The sequence below is a fragment of the Acartia tonsa genome, chromosome 14 (genome assembly GCF_053477335.1).
Source record: "Acartia tonsa isolate MP-2025a chromosome 14, ASM5347733v1, whole genome shotgun sequence".
NCBI classification, from domain to species: Eukaryota; Metazoa; Arthropoda; class Copepoda; order Calanoida; family Acartiidae; genus Acartia; species Acartia tonsa.
Window position 1 is genome coordinate 41,646,074 of NC_137273.1, and position 25,470 is coordinate 41,671,543.

At 36.7% G+C, this 25,470-nt stretch overlaps 3 protein-coding genes across 4 annotated transcripts in view; 2 read left to right on the top strand and 1 right to left on the bottom strand.

Annotated features, from left to right (window-relative positions):
• Window positions 1-276, top strand: part of LOC145305480 (putative G-protein coupled receptor No9) — a 41,077-nt gene extending 40,801 nt beyond the window's left edge. Inside the window, exon 9 of the mRNA XM_080147099.1 lies at window positions 132-276. Coding sequence (XP_080003225.1) covers window positions 132-276 — 145 coding nt within the window. The remainder of the gene's footprint in view (window positions 1-131) is intronic.
• Window positions 1-25,470, bottom strand: part of LOC145305885 (protein FAM221B-like) — a 519,245-nt gene that overhangs the window by 426,082 nt on the left and 67,693 nt on the right. The window lies entirely within an intron of this gene.
• LOC145305483 (uncharacterized) lies at window positions 2,698-17,562 on the top strand. The gene is made up of 12 exons (XM_080147101.1): window positions 2,698-2,761; window positions 3,294-3,413; window positions 6,138-6,205; window positions 6,543-6,583; window positions 7,025-7,080; window positions 8,850-8,934; window positions 9,747-9,828; window positions 10,289-10,329; window positions 10,730-10,792; window positions 15,198-15,248; window positions 15,881-15,983; window positions 16,640-17,562. Exons 1-12 carry the CDS (start codon window positions 2,698-2,700, stop codon window positions 16,649-16,651), a joined length of 786 nt encoding a protein of 261 aa, XP_080003227.1. The 3' UTR covers window positions 16,652-17,562.

The window sequence follows — 25,470 nt, forward strand, 5'->3', positions numbered from 1 at the left end:
CATTAAAATTGTTGCCAAAAAAAGTTTTAGAGCTATCTTTTACGGCTTTTCGGCGCTTGTTTTATATAAATTTTGGCTCAGCATGATCAAAAATATCGTTAAATTATTTAAAATTTATTTTTATATTTCAGGGGGAGGACAACCCGAGAAAAAGATCATGGAAAGTTGGAAAAAGACTACATAGAGTTGGCAACATTCACTAGGAATATAACCATTTCATTTGCAAAAAAAAATAAGGTTATCATGGCACCTGGAAAAAAACTAGCCTGCCTTTAAAATGTAATTATATTCCAGTATGGCTTCAAATCCGGATAATTTCCGCTAGATTAGAACCAGGGTCATCAAAACTGGAATTTAAATCATTAATTTTCATTTTAATATCCGCGGAAAGATCAACCTAATTTTTCATATTTTAGATTTAAAAAGAAAAAGTAAAAAGTAAATTTTTCATTTTTTGGGGGGTTCGGGGTGTCCCACCCCCCAAGAAAATAGCTTAAGACCATTACAGGACCAGTAGGTATATGCCCTGAAGAGTAGAGTACAATCGGTTCAGTGGTTACTGAGATCTTAAGCTTCAGACAGACAGACATCGTACTACTTTGTATTATAGATAGATATATCCTTATATATTATATATATAAGTTACCTACGGCAGAATTTTGCACATCCACGCTTTCTAAATCGTACTCAACTATTACATAAATCAACATGCAAAGGTTGCATTTCATAGGACAATTTTAACATGCCTAAATTAACGATTTTTCCATGCATGTAACTTGTTGCAGCTAATGGATGTAATCATCCCTGCTTTGTTTACAAAGTACAGTAACATAATCCTGCAAGCAAAGTTTGTAAAAAGAAGTTTTGAATTTTAGTCATATTGTATAATTTTTATATCGCAAAAACTTTTTTCAATAATAGAATATTAAAAATTTTTAAAGACATTATCAAGAATTTTGCAAAATTTTCAAATGTACATTTGATGCCGTTTTAAAATAACAAGACCAAAACTGGCATAAGATGCAATAAAAAGAAGCAAAAAAACAATTATAAATATTATATGTTTTACTATATATAGAGAACTTGGTGCTTCACCCCTAGCTTCTAACAATATCAAGACATTTATAAAGATTTCTTGAAAGTACAACATATATATCAGAAATTTCAGAAGTTCAACATTTTTCTGGTAGAAAATTTATTAATACTTATTTACCCCTCTCCCCATTCTAACGTCCCTGCATTAACATGTTAATAAGATGAAAGCAAAAAATAATTAACCACTGTTATCCTTTCCCTTCCTCTCTTGATAAAATGAATCCTTAATCTGTATTCATTTGGATTTCCATTTTATGTCTTCTCACAATCACACAAAAATAAAACCTTTTTAAAATGCAATATTAAAGCACATGAAGCTCTGCAATCGTCACGAAACAAAAAAATTTGATAAAGCAAGAATTTTTGTTTGTTAATTTGGTGGAGTATTTTTTCTGGGGGGCTATTTCTCTTGTGAGGGTTGTGGTCCCAAATTAATTTCGTATTTCATTTTTGGGGGATTTTATAAAACTTTGATAAATCTTATTCTTGTGGATGGGATGGGACACCCAATTCTGTCCAGAAATAGAAAATAAAATTGCAATCTGTGTTTTACAGGCAGAGAGGGAGAGGGCATTGGAATAAAATTGTATTGTTTTATAAGGTGGTATGAGGGGGACATAGGATTGCAAATTACACTGGTACCTAAAGTTTTAAAAAGTCGCTATCTTATTCGTTTGCTCAAAACTGTGGGTACTTTAATTAAATTTTGATAGGTTGAGTCCATACTAATAGTGTCGGAACTTTTCAACCAACAACTTTAATCTACAGAAGGGGTAATTTTGTTTAACACCAATGGGTTCTAAAATCCATTTATCTTCCCTTAAGATCATTGATTTTTTATATGTAACAGGATGTTTCGATGTTTTAAATGATTCCGAGATTTATGTTAAATAAAGATTGGGTTGCACAAAGTAGCAGGATCCTAACTTTTCCACCAATAACTTTTATCTGTTACAGGGGTAATTTTGTTTATCACCCATTGTATTATCCCTGGGATATACAGACACTTTTCCAATTTAGATTTATTTAAAAGGATTCAATTTGCTCTAAAAGGTTAGTCTAAATTTAAATTTTATAGATTATAAAACATCTAAAGGTTTCAAAATATTATAATCAATTCTTTCAAATAAATTAGTAAGTTGTGTGTAATGTGTATATATGTGTGTAAGATAAGATTTCGTAAATGGCTGGATCAATTAGAAAACATTCCATAGTTTTATAGGAAAGGTTAGGACACTGTTATAAAAAGGTTTTAGTCTATTTTGCATTGATAACATCTCATACACCCTTAAAACACTATCCTTTAGTAGCTAATCTTTAATTCACATTATCTGACTGTCCATCCATCCTTTAGTCTGTAACGGTATAAACAGCGGTATATCATTTAATTGATCCGTCGTATTGGTTTGTTGGCCATACTTCAATAGTCATACGTGTTTTTTGTTATAAAGGTTTCATAATTTTTCCTATCATTTATCGCTGAAAATTTCTCTTTTTTGTTATGGTAACTGAATATCTGCCTATCTGCACTTTGTCTAATTGTACATTTTTATATGGTTTGTTTATTATTGATGTTGTCATCTTTGTTTTTAAATGGTTATTATGTGCAGAGGTTCGAAGGACCTCAGCAGTGGAGTACATCAAACACATTTACATAATACCTTAACAGGAATGTCTTTTCTTTATAATTTTCAATAATTGTTCATTCTTACTACTATATGTACTAAAGTAACTGGATGTTTGTCTGTAAAAATGGATTATTGAAAAAGATTTTCAGACAAAGGCCTTATAATCAAAGGGCTTCCAGAAAATCAGAGGAATTGTTGAAGTTTTAAACCTCCTTAAGATTATTTATTTGTAGCGATGCCACACTTTCCATCTCCCAGTATCAGAACAGTCTAATCCAAATAATCAGGGAGGGAGGGGACATCGGGCACATTACACTAGTCCCCAAGTTTTTTTTTTTATTTTTTTTGCTTTACAACTTTTGGGACTTTTATTAAATTTTGATTGGTTGGTTCATTAAGTTGGGTGTTTAAAGACGTTTCAACCACTAAATCAATCTACAGAAGGGGTAAATTTGGGTATCATCATTGGGGAGGAACATCAATTAATTGGCCATCGTCTTTAGATCCCTGAACATCCTATTCTACACCTGTCTCCACATTGAAAATTAAAAAAAGACGACATCTAATTTGCAGTACCTGGTCACCACCATCACAACAACTTTTCCCGCCAAAATTCTAACCGCCATCACAGTTTTTCCCGCCAAAACTCGTGCGCCGCACAAATACAAGAGGCCTACGCTACGAACGGAGGTGAGTTGTTTGCCTGTCTAAACCTAATGCTATCATGTATGTTTAGTTTTGAAAGTTTTAAGAAAGATTCATTGTCTTTGAAGTTTCCGCCATTATTTCCTAAAAATCAATTTAATTAAGTTGTGGCTTTATTTCTTGTGGAGTAATTGTGAAGTGAGAAATGCTATTTTTGTTGAGGATTTAAAAGATGCATTGTAAAAGTGTTCTTACAAAACATGTAAAAAATCTAAAATGTCTAATATGCATGCAGTAATTAGTATGAAAAAAAAACAAGGATATTCATGACATTGTGACAAAGATGATTGAAGTTTCTCCACAAATTATGACGTCATACGATAAAATAACGAATAAGGGAACAGCAAAAATTTTACCATTGGTCAATTACAGTGTATACTGGCCTCTCGTTGGCTATTCGATCGTATGACGTCAAAATCTGTGGAGGGACTTTAATCATCTTCCATTGTGTCAAAATGACATACGGACGGACGAACAAATGGTTTTGTTATAATTATAGAGTAGACGTGCTACTAAAAATCAGCCTTACCCCATAGGAATATAGCCTTAAATCTATATAAAAAATTTCAATGAAAATTTTATCCTATTGTAATTGTAATTATTGACAATCTGTGTACAATTATTTTAAGAAACACTTTGGATATCAAGGGCGTCTAATGAGTAAAGGGGTTGTTACATCCCCCCCTCCCCCTCTCCACAAAAAAAACATTGAAAAGCTTCGGAGTCCTTGTAGGCTATAGATATCTCAATTTAATTTTTATAATTGAAATAATGGTAGTGGGACAAAATGACTCTAAAACCAGCCATGTGACGTCATATTATTATTATTATACATATTTTTTTTTGTGGTTTTCTTTCCCACTTTCCCTCTCATCTCCCTCATTTTTATGACGTCACATGGCTGATTTTTAGTCATTTTGTCCCACTGCAAATAATTTTGTAGAGTTTTTTACTTTTTTTGTTAGAACAACCAGTAATGCTAACTTTATCCGGCTGTCAAATGCAAGGAATAACAACTTTCTCACAGCTTTTTAAACAGGGAGGTTTTTGTACATAGATAGCGCAGCAACACGACTAACAGTAGCTTATACAATTCTAAAGGTAAAATCGAATGTTGAATAGAAAAACCCTTTAAACTCCCTTTGAAAAGAGGTAAAGTACTTAAATAAGATGCGAAGCTGAAAGTACTGAAATATTAAAATCAATAAAGCAGTCACTTAAATTTAACCTTTAATGTATAGAATTAGTGGTGTCCACAGGGTTTTGCTAGGGTGTTTGGCGAAGCTCACCCAAAAAAAAACCCTTTAAGATTTTTTACACCCTCCTTAAACCAAAATCGATAGGGGTATAGTATAGTGTGAAATTTAGGCGGAGTCTAATAAAAACATGAGGGATTTAATTTTGTTTTCAGGGATTGAATACACCCCCATAATTGCACACTCCTTATATACAAAATCAATATTTTAAAATTAAAAAAAAACACTTTGACTGTAAATTTACGCGCGAATAAGACAAGTTTTTGTTCATACCCCCTGAATTATAAGGAATACTTTATTATCTTGACACCCTCCTGTCAAGTGGGGTGTAGACGGTCGTAGAATAGTGACCACTTAGGGTGATGTATCACTATCCACCCCCCTTTATTTTACTATTCAAGTGGATGCCCCACCCCACATCCCCCTTCTGCACGCCTCTGATGTCAATGCATTTTTGCCAGATATCAACTTACTAACAAACTAAAGATTCATTCGGTTTCATCTTTTATATTTGTCTGTAACAAGAACTATTATTTCCATGAGTAACGCAGCATGAAAAGAAAACTGTTGAAAATAAGAGAGTAAAAAGAACGAAATAGGGGTAAAAAAATTAAAAGTAAAAGTTTTTTTATATTACGAATATCAATTAATTATAATGATATTTACTATTCCTTATATCAAAAATAAACTTACAAAAAGCAACGAATTTGTTGAAGAAGACAAATTTGTAGCCAATTACATACGATTTATAAAATGAAAAATTTAATTTAACACAAAAGTGTAAAGCAAAATATTCCATTATAAGTTCAAGATGATATATTTTTACTTTTATTATTAAAGAAATAGCTTCTGCTTAAAGGCCGCATTTATTTTGAATTTGTCGCAAACACCCGCTAATTGTGTATAAATCCGCGGCTGAAGATACTTAGAAGAATCTACAGCCGCAGATCTACATTCTTAAGCTGCAGTTGAGCCACTTTTTTTCCTTGGAACTGCCGAGCCGCTATAATAAAAGATTAGCGGGTGCCGAGCACTGATTACAACTACGCATGTTACAAATTTGTAATTATTACAAATTGTTGTGCAAAATTAATTGGCCAAATTGCACTCTCTAATTATTCATTTTGTATTAAAGGAGGCAATCAGGGATCTAAAGGGATAAGACAATGGCCGATAAATTGATGTACATCCAAATGATGATAAACAAAATTGTCTCTTCATAAGATTACAATTTTTGGTATAAGAATAATACCAGATTTTTCGTTCATTTTGTCATTTTTATATTGATCTTTGAAAATTGTCTTTAAAGCGATAAGATACATTATTTTTAGTATGGCCCCGAAACGGTTCTAAGAGAGAGAGTGAAAATATAAAGAATAGAGAATGAGTTATAAAAATTTTTTTTACTTTAAATAATAATCTTATTTTAATCTATAATTGAAATATGTTTTAGATGCCTATAATGGAACTAGCAGGCAGCAGAGGAAATGTATACACTTAAAGAGAAGCTTCTCTGATCAGGTTAATAGATAGATAGATATATAAGTTAAAGAAAAACAATAATTGACCTATTTTATGAGGAGAAAACTTATTAGTTTTTGTATAACATTAATCTAAAGTATTGTAGTATTTAGTAATTGAAAGGTTTGGTGATTTGAATCACATATTTAAAAAAAATAAAATTATTCTTTATATAATTTCAACCGGTTTTGCATCTAGGGGGGTACTGCATGCGAACGGGTAAGAAAGGAAAAAAATAGCTTAAAACCATTCGAAGTCTTAAATCTAAAATTAAATCAGATAGAAAAATACTTATTACTTTATTTAATAGGATATTTTATTTTATTTTTTATTTTAGGAGACGCAGACATCAAGATCATTTTTGGCTAAACAAAAGAAGTAAGATCTTACATTTTTCATTAGATATCTTTCTTTAACAGTAACAGAATGTCTATCTTTAGAACCCAGTAAAAGTGTCTGACTGATTATGACGTAAAAAAAATAATTAGCCAATGAGAGGCCACTATAAATTTTACCATTGGTAAATAATAGCCTCTCATTGGCTAATTTTTTTTTTTTTACGTCATAATCAGTCCGACACTATTACTGGGTTCCCATCTTTATTGGTGTTTTTACCGAAGAATCTTTATAACCACTGGATCGATATGGTTTTTTTGACAGCAAAGCTAGTCATCAGTCCAGAGTGGGTTTTAAACTATTATGGGAATTAGGGGAGAAATCCCTGTGGTAAAAATTTTCCCCTTCCCAAAAGTGTTTTTAAAATAGGTAATATTTATTTATTAATTACAGTTTTGTGTTATTTTTAAAATCTTTTTTCAGGCCAAATGGTGTTTTACCATCAAAAAGAACTTTTCTATCATCAAAATCCTCAACAAGTAAGATATTTTGGTGCTTGCTTACATGTGAAGACCGGAGCACCGAAACCCCCCCCCCCCCCGCTTATTTTTGACAAAAATCAAAAATAAGGGGGGGGTAGTTTTTTAACCCCCCGCTTAGTTTTGACAAAAATCAAAAATAAGGGGGGGGTAGTTTTTAACCCCCCCCCCCTTAATTTTGAAGAAAATCAAAAATAAGGGGGGGGGTAGTTTTTTCACTGTACAACGCGCCAGAAAGTTGAGTGAGGTAAATCAAGTAAATCCAGTATACAGTAAAAGGTTTTAATTTTGCGCAAAATTAAAACCTTTTACTGGCCAAAGTCAATAAATAAGGAAATTATGCCCCAAAACATGAATATCCCTGTAATAAGGTTTCCCCTCTGGTATACTGGATTTTCTTGATTTACCTCACTCAACTTTCTGGCGTGTTGTACAGTGAAAAAACTACCCCCCCCCCTTATTTTTGATTTTCTTCAAAATTAAGGGGGGGGTTAAGTCTTTGCCTTGCTGAGCCCTTTTCCTCCTTGCCTTTTCCAGACATTAAAAAACTACCCCCCCCTTATTTTTGATTTTTGTCAAAACTAAGCGGGGGGGGGGGGTTTCGGTGCTCCAGTCTACCACATGTAAGCAAGTACCGATATTTTTCATATATTTTAGAAGCAAAGCAACTTTATAAGTCGTATGTTTTTGTTTGTTAAGCGGGTAAAAATTTCCCTTTCTTCCAACCTGTTGTCAGTATATCGATATAGAATTTTATGGGAGATTACGCGTCGATTATATTGCATTAATAAAAAGTGACCATGACTGACATAATATGTCCATATTGAAAGTTCAATTTTAATTTTAATTTTTTCAGGATTGTCATACTTTTCATTAACTTACCTATTAGCCCTAATTCTTCTAAATTTTGTCTCTACTACTATGTATATCTAACCCATGTTGGGGGCCCAACTCTGCGGTGTCCTAATCCTGTTAGGCTAGCCTCTGCTCAATATAACCTAAAAAAATCAAGCCTAAAGTAATACACAAAGTGACATTAAAGCTCCCTCCCCCCTTAATTTTATTTTATTTTAAAACTAAAATAAGCTGCTTCTTTTTTCAATAAATCTTTTATGAATAAGACATAAATTTGTTCTAGTATCCGATCAATAATTAAAATTTTGTTGTTTAAAATATCTAACAACAATATTCCAGAAATATGAAGCTATATTTAGAAAGAATTTTATACCTACATTTTTTTTAAATTTTACAAAAAACATACAAAAATAACAAAGGTTGGTATAACAAAATCAAAATCGATGAATTTACTACTATTTAACGTTTTTTCTGTCCCTATTTGCTGGTTATAACACTTTTTTACTCTTGTCCAATTAAAGTTATAGTTATTTACACATCATATAATAAACAGTTTCCGCTGATAGTAGCATAAAAAGTTATAAGATTAATTACTTTTTTTTGCCTCGTTTATATTTTAGAATAGTTTCCAATCAGCGGATATAAACAGAATAGTTATTTATCGCATCGTATTACTAACAGTTTTACACAGATATGAAAATGTACAATTATAAGATTAAAAGCAGTTTTATTAGTCCCGAGATACCGCAGTTACAGGCTAAAAAAATCTTATAATTTGTACATTTTTATATTCTTAGAAAGCTGGATATAATACCATGCTATACATACTTTTTCAGTATTGCTTAGAACCGGTTCTAATCCACCATATATTAATCGGTTTCGAAGATATACTGGAATAAATATTCTATTTAAAGGCCCGCGAGGAAAATTAATCTACACAATCAGAAACCTGAGACACGAGAGTAAGGACGAATCCGATCCTCCTTCTCCTACAAGCAGGTCAGTACATTCATTGATTGATTGATTGCAAGATGCATTGATCGGTTGATTGAAAGACGCACTGGTGATGGTCCATAATCATGAGAGTAGGATGAATCCGATCCTCCTTCTCCTACAAACAGGTCAGTACATTGATTGATTGATTGATTGATGGCAAGATGCATTATTTGGTTGATTTTAAAAAATAAATTGATTGAATTAATCAATTGATTAAATGGTCTATATACACGAGAGTAAGGATGAATCCGATCCTCCTTCTCCTACAAGCAGGTCAGTACGTTTATTAATTGATTGGCTCATATTTGAAACATTGATTTATTGATTGTAAGATATGTTGATTGCTTGATTAAATTATAGACACTGAAGTAAAGATGAATCTGACCATAGAGTAAGTACATTGATTGGATGATTGATTGCAAGATGCATTTATTAATTGAATGGTTCATGTAAACTCATTGATTGATTAAAATATATGTTAATCAATAAGTTCATAGACACTAAAGCAAAAAATGATCCTTCTTCAACAAACAAATTGATTGATTAATCTCAAGTTATGTTAATTAATTTAATGAAAGATTAATCGATTGGTTGTAAGAGACATTCATTGATTGATTGTCAGTACATTAAATGATTCATTCTTGTAAGATATATTAATTAATTGATTGGTTCATAGATCATCAACAAAGTAATATTTAAAATAAATTTGGGGGGGTTGGGGGGTAATCATAGACCTTCTCTTGGATGCCCCTTTCATTCTAGATTTGTTAATATTTGTTTGTCTTGTTGCCATATTTATGAATATTTATTTTTAGTTTGATAGGAGATGAAGATAAGAGAAGAACTTCAAGTGTTTCTAATAATAAATCTTTTGCTAAAAGAAATATTAAGTCTCAGGTAGCTAGATAGATAGATAGATAGATAATTAGAACCGTAAGCTTGCCTATGAAACTTTATGGGATTTGTTCTGTTATGTCTAAAAGTAGGGTAGTAACAAAAAGATTATAGTAAGTAATTTTGTCAACTTACAGACAGACTATGATATTAAAGTGACTTCGTTAATCAAAATACTAGATTGATATACATATTAAAATCATACAGGGTGTTTTGTTCAAGGGGAAAAAATATAATCATTAATATCTTATTTCCTTTATTCTTTTGGTAAGTTTTATATCAGAAACAAACATTTTTAAATTTTCAATAAATTATGACTTAAAAACCATACATATAACTTCCCAAGCCAATAAAAATAAGATATTATTGCTAAATTCATTTCAATGGTAAGTGGGTCGAATAAAGCAATACATTTGATGATTTAAAAAGAACACCCTGTAAATAGTTTTATAAAATATTTCAGGTTCGAAAGTTTCGAATGGAGACTAAAGCAGCCAAAACTATAGGAAATTGGAAAATCTTTAATTAATCATAAGCAATTATACTTTTAGATTTATTTCTAGCTTACCTAAAAAGAAAAAGTAATCATTTACTTATGCAAGATCTTGGAAAACTAAAAGATGTATACAAATATTTATTATAAAAGTAAATTACACTAGTACCCAAAGTTTAATAATCACAATAAATTCTTTGACTTAAAACTTAAGGTACTATTATTGAATTTTGATTGCTTGGTTCCAAACTACTTGTAATAATTGTAATAATAATTTTAATTAACACAAGGGAAAGTTTTGTTAATCATCATTGGGGATGTTAACAAATTCGTTGTATTATTCCTTTAGATCCCAGTCTGATAAGGTTGAATTCTAAATGTAACAAAATTAAAGATTTTAAATAAAACTGCAGGAATTATTGTTGGATGTTTTGTTGTGTGTTGGCTTCCCTTCTTTACCATTTATATTGGCAGGTACCAGAGATAGATAGATAGATAGATAGATAGATAGATAGATAGATAGATAGATAGATAGATAGATAGATAGATAGATAGATAGATAGATAGATAGATAAATAGATAGATAGATAGATAGATAGATAGATAGATAGATAGATAGATAGATAGATAGATAGATAGATAGATAGATAGATAGATAGATAGATAGATAGATAGATAGATAGATAGATAGATAGATAGATAGATAGATAGATAAATATAGATAGATAGATAAATATAGATAGATAGATAGATAGATAGATAGATAGATAGATAGATAGATAGATAGATAGATAGATAGATAAATAGATAGATATATAAGTTTGTAAACAATATGCACATATATATGTATGAATATAAATATAGTTTCCATCTGACACTGATTTATGTTGAGAAAAATGGACAAAATAAACTTACATGGATGTTCATAATAAGACTTTATACGGTTATAACACACAAAGATGAAAATTAAAATAAAACAATTTAGCATACAATAAACCACAAACTATGATACAGCATCTAATATTATTCGTAGAGATTCAAAATTCAATGTAGAAAGTCTTAACAAAATTGTATGTAAGTTTGTTGCAAAATTGTTAAATGACATACTTACATTTGTAGGACTTGATTACGAAGATTTATGCTTTAAAATATTTTAACTTCTTAAGTTTAGAATGTATCATTGTACTTTCTGGAAACAATTAATGAGTAGCTACGCTTTCTAAATCTTACCTAAATGTTACAGGAATCAGCATGTTTGAAATCCATAGGTCAATAATTAAATAAATAAGGCATTGGTTAGGATTTAAAACTCTAAGTAAATTGCTGTATTTCTTATGTCAATTATGTTTCATAACATTTTGGAATTTGAATTTCCAAGAGAAGCATCAAGTTTTGGAGGAGGATAAAGTTTATTAGAAATGTTTTAATATATTTAAAAAATGAGAGAGAGAAAAAAGATTGATCTACTAGTATAATGGATATATACGTAATACTTATAGGGGAAAATTTTCTCATCAATTTAAGTTGCTAAAATGGATAGCATTTTTTGGTCAGTTCGTTCATCAAAATGAAGGGAAGGTGATTGGGCAAAGTTGTTGATTCGGGGTATTTTTTTTAGCCAGCTGGGAGTATTACTTTATTAATAGTACATGAAAATCTGGTGCAACATACAAGTTACAATAAATCCATTATTATTACTTTCTTTACCTGTTCTATGACTCACTTTGTCCGTTTGTCCATACTATGAGTTGTCATACTTGTTTTATGAATAATTGTCCTTGTTACTTTATAAGGGTACTTTGCCAAGAGAGAAGGATGAAATTTGTAAACAGTGAGAAATTAAAAACCACAGTTTGCATTTAGTAAGAAAATAAAAGAAAAAGGAAAATAATACCATTTAAAAATTTGTTAAACAGAGAAGGATAAAATTTGTAAACAGTGCTGATTGCTGAATTAAAAACCACAGTTTGTTTTTAGTAAGAAAACAAAAGAACAAGGATGACAACATCCATTAAAGCAACACTCTAAAACAAACATTAACACTTGTAGAGTGTCAGAAATTAAGAAGCTGAATATATATATATAAACAAAATTGTAAGTAAATTTGTTGGAAAACTGATAAAATACAGGATACTGTTTAAGAACATACTTTTAAGACTTGATTATAGAGATGCTTCGCTTATAACATTGAACCTTGTTGTATTAGGAATCAGTGTAATAAAAATTTGATGAATAAGATAATTATAGAAGATTGTTGTTAAACTTTAAAAAACAACATTTTTAAATGGATGTATTGACTTTCTGGTAACGATTATAGAGTTGCTACGCTATAAATCATACCTAATTGTTAAAGGAATCTATAGGACAATTTTAACATTAACGTAAAGAGCTAACCATTACGGACGGACGGACCGACAATAATTATAAAAAAAAGCTTTCCTTTAAAAAAGGTCGATAGTAATATTATTACAAAATTTGTTAAAAAGGAAACAGTGGTGTGCACAGGGTTTGGCCAACAATCAAAGAAGCGTTCTTTGTTTAGTAAACTGCAAGCCCAGCGCAAGGTTGGAATAATATATTGGGTCCGGTTGAGGGGGTTGGGGGATTGAAGTAGACAGAGTAAAAGACAGAGAAAAAAAGAAAGGAGAAAGTAAAGATACCTAGATATATATAGACTAAGAAAGAAACATATAAGGAGAAAAGTAATCAATATGTAACAGTAACAGGATGTCTGTCTGTAGCTTAAAATCTCGCTAACCGATGCACCGATATGGGTAAGATTCTCCAGGTCAGGTCAAAGGAAGGTTTAAATTTAAGGGTGGGGTATCACTACCCTCCCCATAACATTTTTTTCTTTTTCTTTTTAAAAACTAACATTGTTGAGGGTCAACTTGAAGAGTTTAAGTTTTAACAACCCCTTGAAGATATTCTCCTATCACTATACTAGAGAATTAAATCCATGGTTTTTGCACACTCCACATGAAAAATTGGCTATCATAAAGAAAGACACTAAAATTCTTGCTCTACATAAATAAAATAAAATTAAAAAAAGAGGTTTTTAGATAAAATATTTCAAACAATATATATAAGACTTTTTCTTATTTTTTTCTTGAATAAACAAACAAAAATTGAAGTTGCTTATTTTATGCTAGCGGCTACGCCCCTAGAGGAAGGGGATGTTTAATTTGATAACCCAATTTTTTTATTTTAGATTTAAAAAGAAAAAAGGAGTGTCGACCAACCCTTCTCCCATTTTCAATTTTAGTTATAAAATATTTATTTTTTATTTTTGGGGGATCATTTTTTAGGGGTGATTTCTCTTGGGATTCTACTTATCAAGAAACTTAAATCATGCCTTCCCTCGTCCATGCTCCTCATTCATTTGAGAGTGCCATTAATTAGGGTGGCTTAATATGGAACACCTGCCAAAACTCTAGGCCAGGGTAATGTAATAATTGACTAGCCTCCACGAGAATTGCTGGTCAGCATGTAAAATACAATCAGCTAAGATTGGCCAAAGGATTCTCACAACCAATCTCCGTGTGCATCTGAATCATAACTTAGAGAATCATTTCTACAAACAAACAAAAACAAATAGACAGACAATTATTTAAAGGATTTTTATGGACGGTTAGTAGAACAATCTGGGAGACAAAGTAAACTGTATATTAGACTAGTTACTAAAATGAACATTTTGTATATTAGTCATTAGTAAATTAATATTTGTAATAGTCAAAGACCAATCATCAAGAAATCCTAAAATTGATTCTGATATTTATTTATTCACAGAGTAGCTTTAAGATGTCAAGAATTATAATAAAGAAAGAATTAGATATGAAAAAAACTAATTTAGAAATAGATAAAAAAATGATAAAAAACAGAAATAGAATCTCAGTAACAAAAAACCCAAAATTATACTTATTGAAGCACATGCAAATAATCAAAAACTTTCTTATCTATATAAATGTAATGTTAAAACATTTTTCTATTTTACAGACTTAAAACATCAATAAAACTCGAAATTATCGAGAGAAAAAAATCAGCATTTCATTCAGACTGATACAAAGCTTTTAAGAACACATTTTACGTGTTCAAAATGAAAAAAAAAAGATTAAATATACAACACGCATAGAGTATTATATCAAGGATCTAAAGGGATAAGACAATGGCCGATAAATTGATGTACATCCCTAACAATAATACACAAATTACCCCTTCTGTAGATTAAAATTAGTGAATGAAATGATTGGACACTCAACTTAATGAAAATTTAATCATAGTACCCCAAATTGTTAAGCTAAGAAAATGTGATTATAAAGCTTTGAGGACTAGTGTAATAAACAGCTCAATGTCCCCTCCAACCCTGCCTGGTATTATGAACACAGAATAATAAAATAACCTTATCATAGATATATTCCAATTTTATGCTTTTGAAGTTCTCAAATATGTGTGTTATGTGTTTGTGTGTGTGTATGAGGGTGTGTGTGTAGGTTTGTTTGTGTGGGTGTAAGTTTGTGTTAGTGTATGATTTTGCATTTTATTTTCATTTTGTTTGAAATATAAAGTTTTTGGTATTTTAATGGCGATCCTGTTTTTAATTTTAATATCTTTATAGGGATTACACTATTTTACCTAACTATAGCAAAGTGTGGGGGATAAGTCAACCTTTCACTTTCAATTTTAGTTTTCAAAAGGAAAGGAAAACATTTTCGGGGGGTAAATGATTTTTTTCCTGGGGCGTTTTTGCTTGGCTGGGTCGAAGTACCATCTTTAGTATAAAGCTTGCCTGGACCTATAGAAGCGTCACTATAAAGGAGAATCTTATATATGTTACAGACAGACATCCTGTTAATTTATATATAATATTTTTTTTCTTCAGAGTTTGGTGTCAAGATTGTGTTCCTTCTCTTGTGTTCTCAATATTCTTTTGGTAAGATAGATAGATAGAGCGAGAGATAGAAAGTAGACAGAAGAATAACAGATAGACAGACATATAGAAAAAACAGACAGGAAGACAGGAGACTACCAGCAAGATAGACTGACTGACAATAGACTGACAGACATATATCAAGTCTTATAGACAGACAGACAAATAGATATATAGATAGACAGACAGATAAACATATAGATAGACAGACAGAAAACGCAGACAAGAGTCTGAAGGACAGAAGACAAACCAGATAGACTGACAGACAATAGAAAGACATAAATCTAAACTGTTAGGCAGACAGACAGAAAAAAAGACAATTAAAATTCTTGATAAACTTACACATGTATAAACATACAGATAGACCGAAAGATATGCATTTAGATGTACAGACAGACATATAATCATACAGATATACAGACAGATAGACAGACATATAGATAGACAGTCAGAATCATAGGCATACAGATAGCCAGACTGATAGAAAGTCAGATAGACAGTCATATAGGTAAAAAGACATATAGTTAGATAGACAGTTCGACATTCAGATAGATAGAAAGCCAGTTTGATAACTTAATTAATAGATGGATATAACCTACTAATGTCAATTGAAGCATATGATTTATTATATTTAGGTTGGGTTACTGTAATAGTGCTATAAATCCGTTTATTTACGCTCTATTCGCGAGGGACTTCAGAAATGCATTCAAGAAAATATTGTGCAAAGTTTTTTGCAAGGTAATAATCTCATTTCCAGTTTGGCTTAATTCAAAACCGAATTGTATCCGTTGGATTGAAACTGGTTGTAAGCTGATGCTGCTTTACTGAAGAAAAAACAAATATAGCATCGTATTACAGACAATTTTCCATGAATATTAATACCAAAAAAAATGGTTTTAACCTTATAATTTTTCATTTTAATATCCACGGGAAGCTGATAAACATTTTATTTTTTCAAACTTTTAAAATAAATGTGGTTAGCACCTTTTAGGGGGTTCTAACCCTAACTTCTGGGCTTTATCACTCTGGGTTTCAACTCCTTACTTCAGGAAGGGAGGGATACTTCAACATCATATCGCATATAGACCTCCACATACAATATTTTTCGAAGAAAAAAAGACGGACATTTAATGCTGATATTAAGTTAGGCTAAAAATTGAAAATAAGGGGGGTGGAAGTGGTGACACACTTGTATGAAAGGCGAGAGCCCCTAGATGATTAATAAAATAATGAAATAAAAGTAATCAACCATTTGGCTAAAACTAAGTAACAACTGTATTTTTAATGAAAGGTTGCGCGATTTTCTATATTTTTACATGTATATTTTTTATTGCATAATCATATTGTTCTCGGTCTCTCATTCATTTTTTCAATAAATTTTTCCTTCTTTTCAGAATGTTAACTAGGAAATCAAAGAAAGAACATTTGAAGAAAAATAATTGGAACAGCTGACTTTGTATCAAGCGAGTAGATGCCATGAATAAAGAAGAGTTATAAGAAAATCAGTAATAGCTATCGTTAATAAGTTACCACCGAAGATAAAGTACCAAATGAAAACTATTTTGCTTCTAAATTGTCTGAGAAGAAAAAATTATTGTTCCTTGTATCTTTATTGACAAAAGTATGTTGTAATTGTTATATATAAAGAATTAATGGCTTTTTTAAAGCATTAACTGGTGGAATTGTTGTAGGCAAAGTCCCTGAAAGTTACGGGTCATTCAATTGATCTTCATGAGACCAAAAATTTTATTGTCCGTTTTTTAGACCTTAAGCAACCTGAAAATTACGGGGCAAGTATCGAAAAATATTGAATTGGATATATATTCCCTAGCATTATATTATTCAGTAGTCAAGTGTCTAAATTTATTGTTTTTATTGGCTAATTTACAGAAGGGTGGATATATTTTTTATAGATCCTGCTAGGAATTCCTAATAATTGTTTCCCTGTACATCACGGATCTTTTGATATAGCCGTTTTTGAGAGCCATAAAACACAACAAAATGTTAAAGTATGTTTTTTTATGCTTCCCATAACCCTCTTAACATGTACTTGTAAAAAATCATGTATTCAGGGCTGATCAGCTGATTACCAGCTGACTATCATTTGTTTTTGATATCAGCTGATTATCAGCTGTCATGACATCAGCTGATTATCAGCTGACCAACCCTGCCTATTATGATATCTAAATGTGATATATGAATTGAAGAATTGTACCAAAGAAAAATATTTTTATTAATCATGATAGTAAATTTGCATTTGTTAGGTTGATAGCATTTTTTGTAGCAAAGCTACATTATAATGTAGTATGTCCGTCTGTCCGTTTGTACGTTCGTCTGTTCAAATTGGTATAGGGAAAACTTGAAATTCTCGACTGCTTTTCAAGATAGACGGCTGAATTTTTGAAACTATTCCATATTAAAATGAATATCAGGTGTATAATACAGTTGGTTCTTCAGTAATGCTCTAACTGACAGACATTTAATCAAAATATATTAGAAATTTTTAATTACTCGGCTGCTCTTCAATCCCCTAAAATAGTCATAAACCTTCCCAGGACCTATGAGAATTACAACCATATCGGTGCAGAGGTTAGCGAGATCCTTCGGGACTTTCAGACAGATACAATTCCTGTTATATAACGATAATAAGACAGATTTTTGGCTGCGCTAATCATGAACGAGACTATCTATGTTTTATGTTAAAACAGCTTCATTGTTAATTATTTTAGGTGCTTTTACACAAAGTGTCTATTGAGCACTACTAACCCCCCCCCCCCTCATTTAAAAAAAAAATTAAGGTGACTGGAAATTTTTTTTTCGTATTCCGAACCACTTCGGAGCTATGTGGTATCCGCCTAGGGTAAATGGCAGACACCAGAGTTCGAATAAAGACTACGGCAGTGTGAACAGACGTGGACACCTATACTATAGAGAAGCTACGCTTCTCTAGCAATCACTAAATAATAAACATAGTCTATTCAGTTGTTTCTTTATTGCTGGTCTAAGGATAACTAAACTTGTACAACATAATATAAATACATATGGATTAGGAATAAAGATAGTTAAAGATAAATCATACAGTAAAACATAGATAATTGCAATGGTTAGGTAGATGGCTATCCCTGTCTGGGGCAGGCAGGATAGCCCATGGAACAGCACAATAGGTAGATAAGCATAGAGGGGTTGAGTGGTAGGTCTGGGTACTAAAGAGGGAAGGTTTGATGATTACTTGTGACAACAACAGTCTGTGTGGGGGTGATTCTATCAGGTGAGGGAAGGCTTAGATCCTTTATCCTCAGGGTTGAGGTGGTGCTGATAACTTGGTGGTTGAAGGGGAAGGTTCCGGTGCTTAAGATGGGAGAGGGAGGGGTAACACTGAGAGAGGGGAGGGGTAACACTGAGAGATGAAAACCAATACCGTTATCTGACATATTTTCAGGTGGCTTTACAATTGTATAATAACAGGATTTAGCTGGGTGCGTAGCATCACTATAATGTCTTGGTTTCTGCATGGTCCAGAGGTGCCGCATACCACAACTCTCCCCTCGGAAGGCTGGGAGGGGTTGTCTGCACCGCCAGACTTCCGACAGTGGTTGCGGCCTTCAGTTTGTTGTCCTTGTGGAATGGGTCCGCCAGGATACCAGCTGCTGAACGGTGGTGGACTCCAGCCCTCCCCAGGTCGAACGGAATCTGCTATATCTGCTGGAGTAGCTGGTCCTGTTGGATGTTCTGGCCGTTGGATGTGTACCTCTGAGGCCACCCTGGCAACCTCCAGGGGTGGCACAGCACATGAGGGGGCTTGGACCAACAGCCGCCTGGTATACACCTCTTCAGGTTTCTCCACTGGGCTGGTGGTCTCCATCGTGTTGGTCACCTTGCTGCTGGCAGGCTGGCTACTGGATGCAGGCGCAGCTTCTTCGCCCTCGGGGCTGGTCAGGTTCATTCGGCTTCCAGGGTCTCTGTCAACGCGGGCAGGTGGTGGTTGCCATACTGTAGGAGCGTTGCCTCCCTCAGGCTCATCCTGGACATTGGCAGGGTGGTGCCTGGCAGTCAGACCTGCGGGGTAGGGGAAGGTAACAGTCCATCCCTTATGCCGGAGGCTGTCTTGGATCTGCAAGGGTGGCTCCGCTCTAGTTGGCTGGGAGACAGGCCCATCCACGGCCACTGCTGCTGGTGGACTGGAGGCACAAGGCTCCGGATTTCCTCCCCTAGCCTGAAGGGGTCCAGGCACATCGTCTCCATCTTGGGTAGACATAATTGTTGGGGATCCTCTACTTCTATGGTTAGGCTCGGCACTTGGCGCGTCCAGTTGAGTTACTCCCCAGGCAGCGGTCAAAGCTTCTTTAGTTTGGCTGGTAATGGCTGATATCCTGGTTCCTGGGGCAGATGCAGGGGGCGCAGGCAAGTTTGGCCCAGCCCAAACTTCCTGGTACACCAGTGCAATACAATTACCCTGGCTTGGTTGAGGGAGGTAGACAGCTGGATGCAGTTGGGGGTGAGGGACAGCTGGACTCTCCCTGCTGGCTGGGGGCTCTGGCTGGCTGGGGGTGACGGGTGTCACCCCTTCCTCTGGGGCTGCGGGCTCATTCCGGGGTCCAGGTATCTCGGTGGCGGCGACGGTTGTCGCCCCAGGCACCAGCATGGGGGCGCTGGATAGCACCCCCCAGTCTTCACAGGGGTCCAGGTCTCTCGGTGGCGGCGACGGTTGTCGCCCCAGACATCAGCTTGGTGGTGCAGGGAAGCACCTCTCGTTCCTTCCAGGTGGCGACGCCGGTTGGCGTCCCGTACATCGACTCAGACTCGCTGGCTAGCGCCTCTGGCCTCTCCCACTCGGCGGCCGCCAGGGCCTCCCCGTACACCGTCCCGGTGGCGCTGGGTAGCGCCCCTCGGCTCTTGCTGGGGGTGACAGGGGTTACGGACACCGGTCCCCTGTGGTTGAGGCTGAGGTCCAGGCCAACCCAGTTGGGTTCAGCCGCTTCTCCCAGCACGTTGATCCTGGCCACTATGGTCCCAATCTGAGACACAGACTCCTGGGTAGCCGCGGCCCCAGCGGCGGCAGCTGGTTGGGGTGACGGCTGGGCATCTCCCTCCAGGTGGACCTGGGTGTCAGACTGGTTGCATGCAGGTTGTTGGGCGGCCTGGTGTTTCTTCATTGCCTGGTCCCAACCGGTTCTACACTTGGCGGCTGTGTGGCCGTTGAAGCGGCAGCGCCCCTTCGTCCAGCTGGGTCCCATCAGGCCGGCTTCCCCAGGGTGTATCAACCTGCCAGGTCTCTCCTCCTCCAGTTGGGGCACCAGCTGACAAACAGGGTCTCCCCTACTAGGGGTCAGGCGGTGCTGGGCTGCTTGTGGTGGCTCCTTGGTTACATTCAGCCTCCTCCCCATACACACAGGTCCCTTCCATCCAACAGCGGCTCTCCTCTCCTGGGTGGCGAGGCCAGCCGCGGCCTTAGCTTCTGCAGGTGCTTCTCCACATGAGGGATCCTGCCTCTGGGTACGCCAGATAGTTGGTAGCAAAGGCCGTTGATGGTGCCAGTCGGAAAGGGGGCTATGATCCCTGGGGGGTACCTGTGGCCAGTGTGTGGGCAGGTACCCACAGTTGAACCAGCAAGGCCCAGAAGATGCCATACTGATGGTAGCCTGAACTGTATTCTGGACTGCCAGCAGGCTGTTGGTAGCCACCTGAGTTGGGCCAGAGTTGCCAGCTGGTATTGCGTCCCGGCCAGGCTCCGTCAGCTGCTGGTGGGGAGCCCCTGCGGTGGTTCTGGTTTTGGCAGGGGGTGGCCTTCTTGTTGACTTCCCTAGTTGGAGCTCTGCATCCTGGTGGGCCTCCATCTTCAGCAGCATGGGGGAACTTGGCTGGGACATGTGCAGTGGTTCAACAGAGTAGAGGCATCTGGTCTTGGAGTGTGGGGGAACAGCCTCACTGCTGCTGGTCAACCCTGGTCCCTCCGTGCTGGGTAAAGCCTTCCACTGCAGCAGGTCACCAGTTCCCATCCTTAGGCCGGTCCCCAGTCGTTCCATGCCTGGGGGCTCCCAGGGAGGCTTGGGTGGCGGCTCCCCCACCCCCAGGTACGCGTCGGGCATCTGGGTGAAGAGCCTATTCCCCTGGGACAGCTCCCCATCCTCCAGCTTGGTGAGGCCAGCGCCAGGTAGGACCTTTCCACCCCAGAAACAGGTGGTACTGGCCCTAGGGCTGGGCCCCTTTGGAGTCTCAGTTCTGGTGGTAGTGTCCATCTTGGGGCTGGCCACTAAGTCTCTGAAGCTTGTCACCTTCTCATTAGGCTCAGTTGCATCGTTCAACACCCCCAGGAGGACACCTACAGGTTCAGCAATCCCCAGTCCAGTATTGCTATTTCTCGTGCGTTGAGCACCAACTGAACAGGAGCTGTGCAGCGGACATTCAGTCACCCTTCCAGACAAGGGCATCTCAGGGACCAGGGGTCTGTGACCTGGCATGTGTTTGATGTTCACTGTACTCAACACAGTAGGCCAAAGTAATAACAGAAGCAGTATCTTGTATGAAGAAGCAGAGAGTGGTGGGGTACAGATGTTGGTGGTTCTGGTCCAAATGAAGACTTCTGTCCACCACAGTGCCAGCAGCAGGCCTAGGCACACAGTTAATGCCCAATCAGGAATGTCTTCTATTGCCGCACGTCGGGCCAGGGGCTGACAAGTTCTTATCTTGTAGATATAGGAGCAGAGTAGAGTAGCCGCGCCGCAAGGAGGTTCGAGCCGGCTCACCCCTAGTATAAATACTATAGCTGTGTAATTAGGGTGGTAGTCCACGTAGCCGTAGGCTCGGTCCTCCTGGCTCAAGAGTTTCTGTGGCTGGCGCGTCCCCATGATAAGTAGCAGGGGGTTGGTCTGTTGGGGCCAGCGTCTTGTTTAACTGTTGAGCCTGAGTTGTTCTCCTTTCCAGTATAGCTCTTGATTTCTGTGATAACCAGCGGATCTTAGCTTAAAGGAAAAGGGAATATGGTAGGTATCCACAGATGTCTCTAGGAGCGTATATATATATACGTGTATAGGAATATCCCCAGAGCTAGCTAGCTTTCCTCCTTGCTCCAAAAAATCACGCTTCCTCTGTATATAGTTCACAACTATGAGGGTCGATGGTCCAGGTACACACCACCACTGCCCAGTGTGGGGCATCAAGTCAGGCTATGTCCACAGGGTGGGCGTACTTTCGTTCAGTTACCATATCAGTTTCCAGTGTTGTTTGGTGAGGTTAGTATTCACTTACTTGCACCCATGATACAAAAAAAAAACAACACTATTTATCACTTGGGTGTTTATATATACATATATTTGTTTCACTAACCACTCAGCTTTGAAGTAGGGTTGGCAGGGCTAGGAAGATGTTGAGGGTCTGAGCGGGTTTAAGGAACTGGTTTAATTTTCCTTATCACACTGTAGATAGGGAGGGAGGAGCTTGCAAGTTTTTTCTCCTAAAAAAATATCTCTGTTGTATGCTATAGAGTGGCCCCTCTCCTGTGTGTGTGTGTGTGTGTGTGCGTGAAATCTCCTTTCCGTGCAGCGCGCTTACGCACCGTCAATCCGCGCACACAGGTAAAACGCGCACTTATCCCTCAACTCGCTCTCTCGTTGGTCCGCTTTGTCCGTTGAATTTTATGATATTCCGCACTCCGTTGCACTACCCGTAAATGGCGCTCTGTGATCCCGGTCACTAGCTCCACACCATGGGCGGACTTAGTCAAGTGTGGGTAGGAGGGGGGAAGCGCGTGAGGGGACGGGGTAAATCCGTCCGTTCCCCCTGTGAGGAAGGGGGGGAATGCCGTGGGTTGAGGTAACTGTGTAATGAGGTAATGTTGCCCTCTCTCCTTAATTCTAGGTTTATTTTTATATCACCTTGATTGTATTCTCTTCAATGGAGAGTGAGCCCCTCCCTTTCCTCTGAAATAAGGGGTGTATTGTTGTTGTGCTGTAGGCTTGAGGTAATTAGATTGTGTATCAGGGCATTTGTTATATTACATCTAGCTTCTATTTTTGTCCTTATCACAATTACATAACAGATTTGTTTACCAACCCTGTTCTATTTTTAGTTGTTATCACAATACACAGTAAATCCAAGCCTGTTCTATTTTTAGTTTTATCACAACACAACAAATTGTTTGCCAATCTTTGCTCATAAATCTATTGTTTAACCATCACACCAGGGTGGTAATCCCTGCAATGTGATATAATATCTGTTTTTCTAGATGGGTGGCTGCGTTGTAGCCTCTCAGGATACTTGGAGTTGACGTAGTTTTCTCTGCTTTGGTGCACTACACTCGTATGTTGGCTCGCAGCTCGCAGCTATGTGGCGTGTTTCAGCCTATCGGCGGCAGGGAATGTCCCGTCCTGCTAGCGCCGCTTGCAGCTATGTGGCGTGTTTCAGCCTATCGGCGGCAGGGAATGTCCTGTCCTGCTAGCGCCGCTTATCCAAATCCGGCTGATGGCGGCAGGGAATGTCCCGTCCTGCTAGCGCCGCTGGTTCGGATCCTGCTATCTCTTGCAGTAAATGTTGGCCTATTTTCAGCCGTTTGCACTTATTTGGCTTGTTTCAGCCAGTCCGCAGGCCTGTTTCAGCCCTTTGAGCGCTCAATTCTCCGTTAGACGTCGGCGCTTCTCGCGGTTCTCCGTCAAGTTTTGCTGTTTCACTTCCACAACTGCCGGATGCAGAGTTAGACCTTGCTATCCAGGGTGGGTAATTCAGGTTGCTTGTGTCAGTTTTGCCAGTTTCGCTTCCACAACTGCCGGATACAGAGTTAGACCTTGCTATCCAGGGTGGGTAATTCAGGTTGCTTTTGTCAGTTTTGCCAGTTTTACTGCTGGGAGTACCTTAGCCTCAGCTGCGCGTCTGCTCTACACTTGTGGTTCGCCGTAATCTCACACAGCTGTCACCAAAAGTTGTGGTATCCGCCTAGGGTAAATGGCAGACACCAGAGTTCGAATAAAGACTACGGCAATGTGAACAGACGTGGACACCTATACTATAGAGAAGCTACGCTTCTCTAGCAATCACTAAATAATAAACATAGTCTATTCAGTTGTTTCTTTATTGCTGGTCTAAGGATAACTAAACTTGTACAACATAATATAAATACATATGGATTAGGAATAAAGATAGTTAAAGATAAATCATACAGTAAAACATAGATAATTGCAATGGTTAGGTAGATGGCTATCCCTGTCTGGGGCAGGCAGGATAGCCCATGGAACAGCACAATAGGTAGATAAGCATAGAGGGGTTGAGTGGTAGGTCTGGGTACTAAAGAGGGAAGGTTTGATGATTACTTGTGACAACAACAGTCTGTGTGGGGGTGATTCTATCAGGTGAGGGAAGGCTTAGATCCTTTATCCTCAGGGTTGAGGTGGTGCTGATAACTTGGTGGTTGAAGGGGAAGGTTCCGGTGCTTAAGATGGGAGAGGGAGGGGTAACACCCCTCCCTCCATTTGCAGGACAACTGAGAGATGAAAACCAATACCGTTATCTGACATATTTTCAGGTGGCTTTACAATTGTATAATAACAGGATTTAGCTGGGTGCGTAGCATCACTATAATGTCTTGGTTTCTGCATGGTCCAGAGGTGCCGCATACCACAGCTATCCATTACCCAATAGAAACTAACCTAACCTGGCCTAAATAGATAAAAACTACCTTTCAATTTATTTTAACGAACATTGCTCAACATGGTACTTTGTTAGAAACGCCTTACTTTATCAATGCAAAAAGTAAATCTTACATAATAGTTTTATACAAACGAAGACCCGGGCTGAAAAAAACTGCTATTGATTTTATAATTTTTGTTTTGGAAAATTGTTTCTAATAGTATTTAAGACATGATTTTTAAGTATGGCTTAAAAACCCAAATTTGTGTCATAAACATATAATATATCTGGAACCTAGTAAAAGTGTCTGACTCAGATTATGACGTAAAAAAATTAACCAATGAGAGGCCAGAATACACTGTAATTGACTAATGGTAATATTTATAGTGTCCTCATATTAGTTAATTTTTTTTTGACGTCATAATCTGAGTCAGACACTTTAACTAGGTTCAAATATCTGTATATTTTAATGTGACCTCCATCATGTGCAGTTCACGGTAAAATGTTCCTGTAATCGATTACCTCCAAAAATCTAGAGGCAACGATAATTGATCCTAGGAACATTTTACTATGAACTGTACTTGATCCAAACCGTAAAATGTATGCCCAG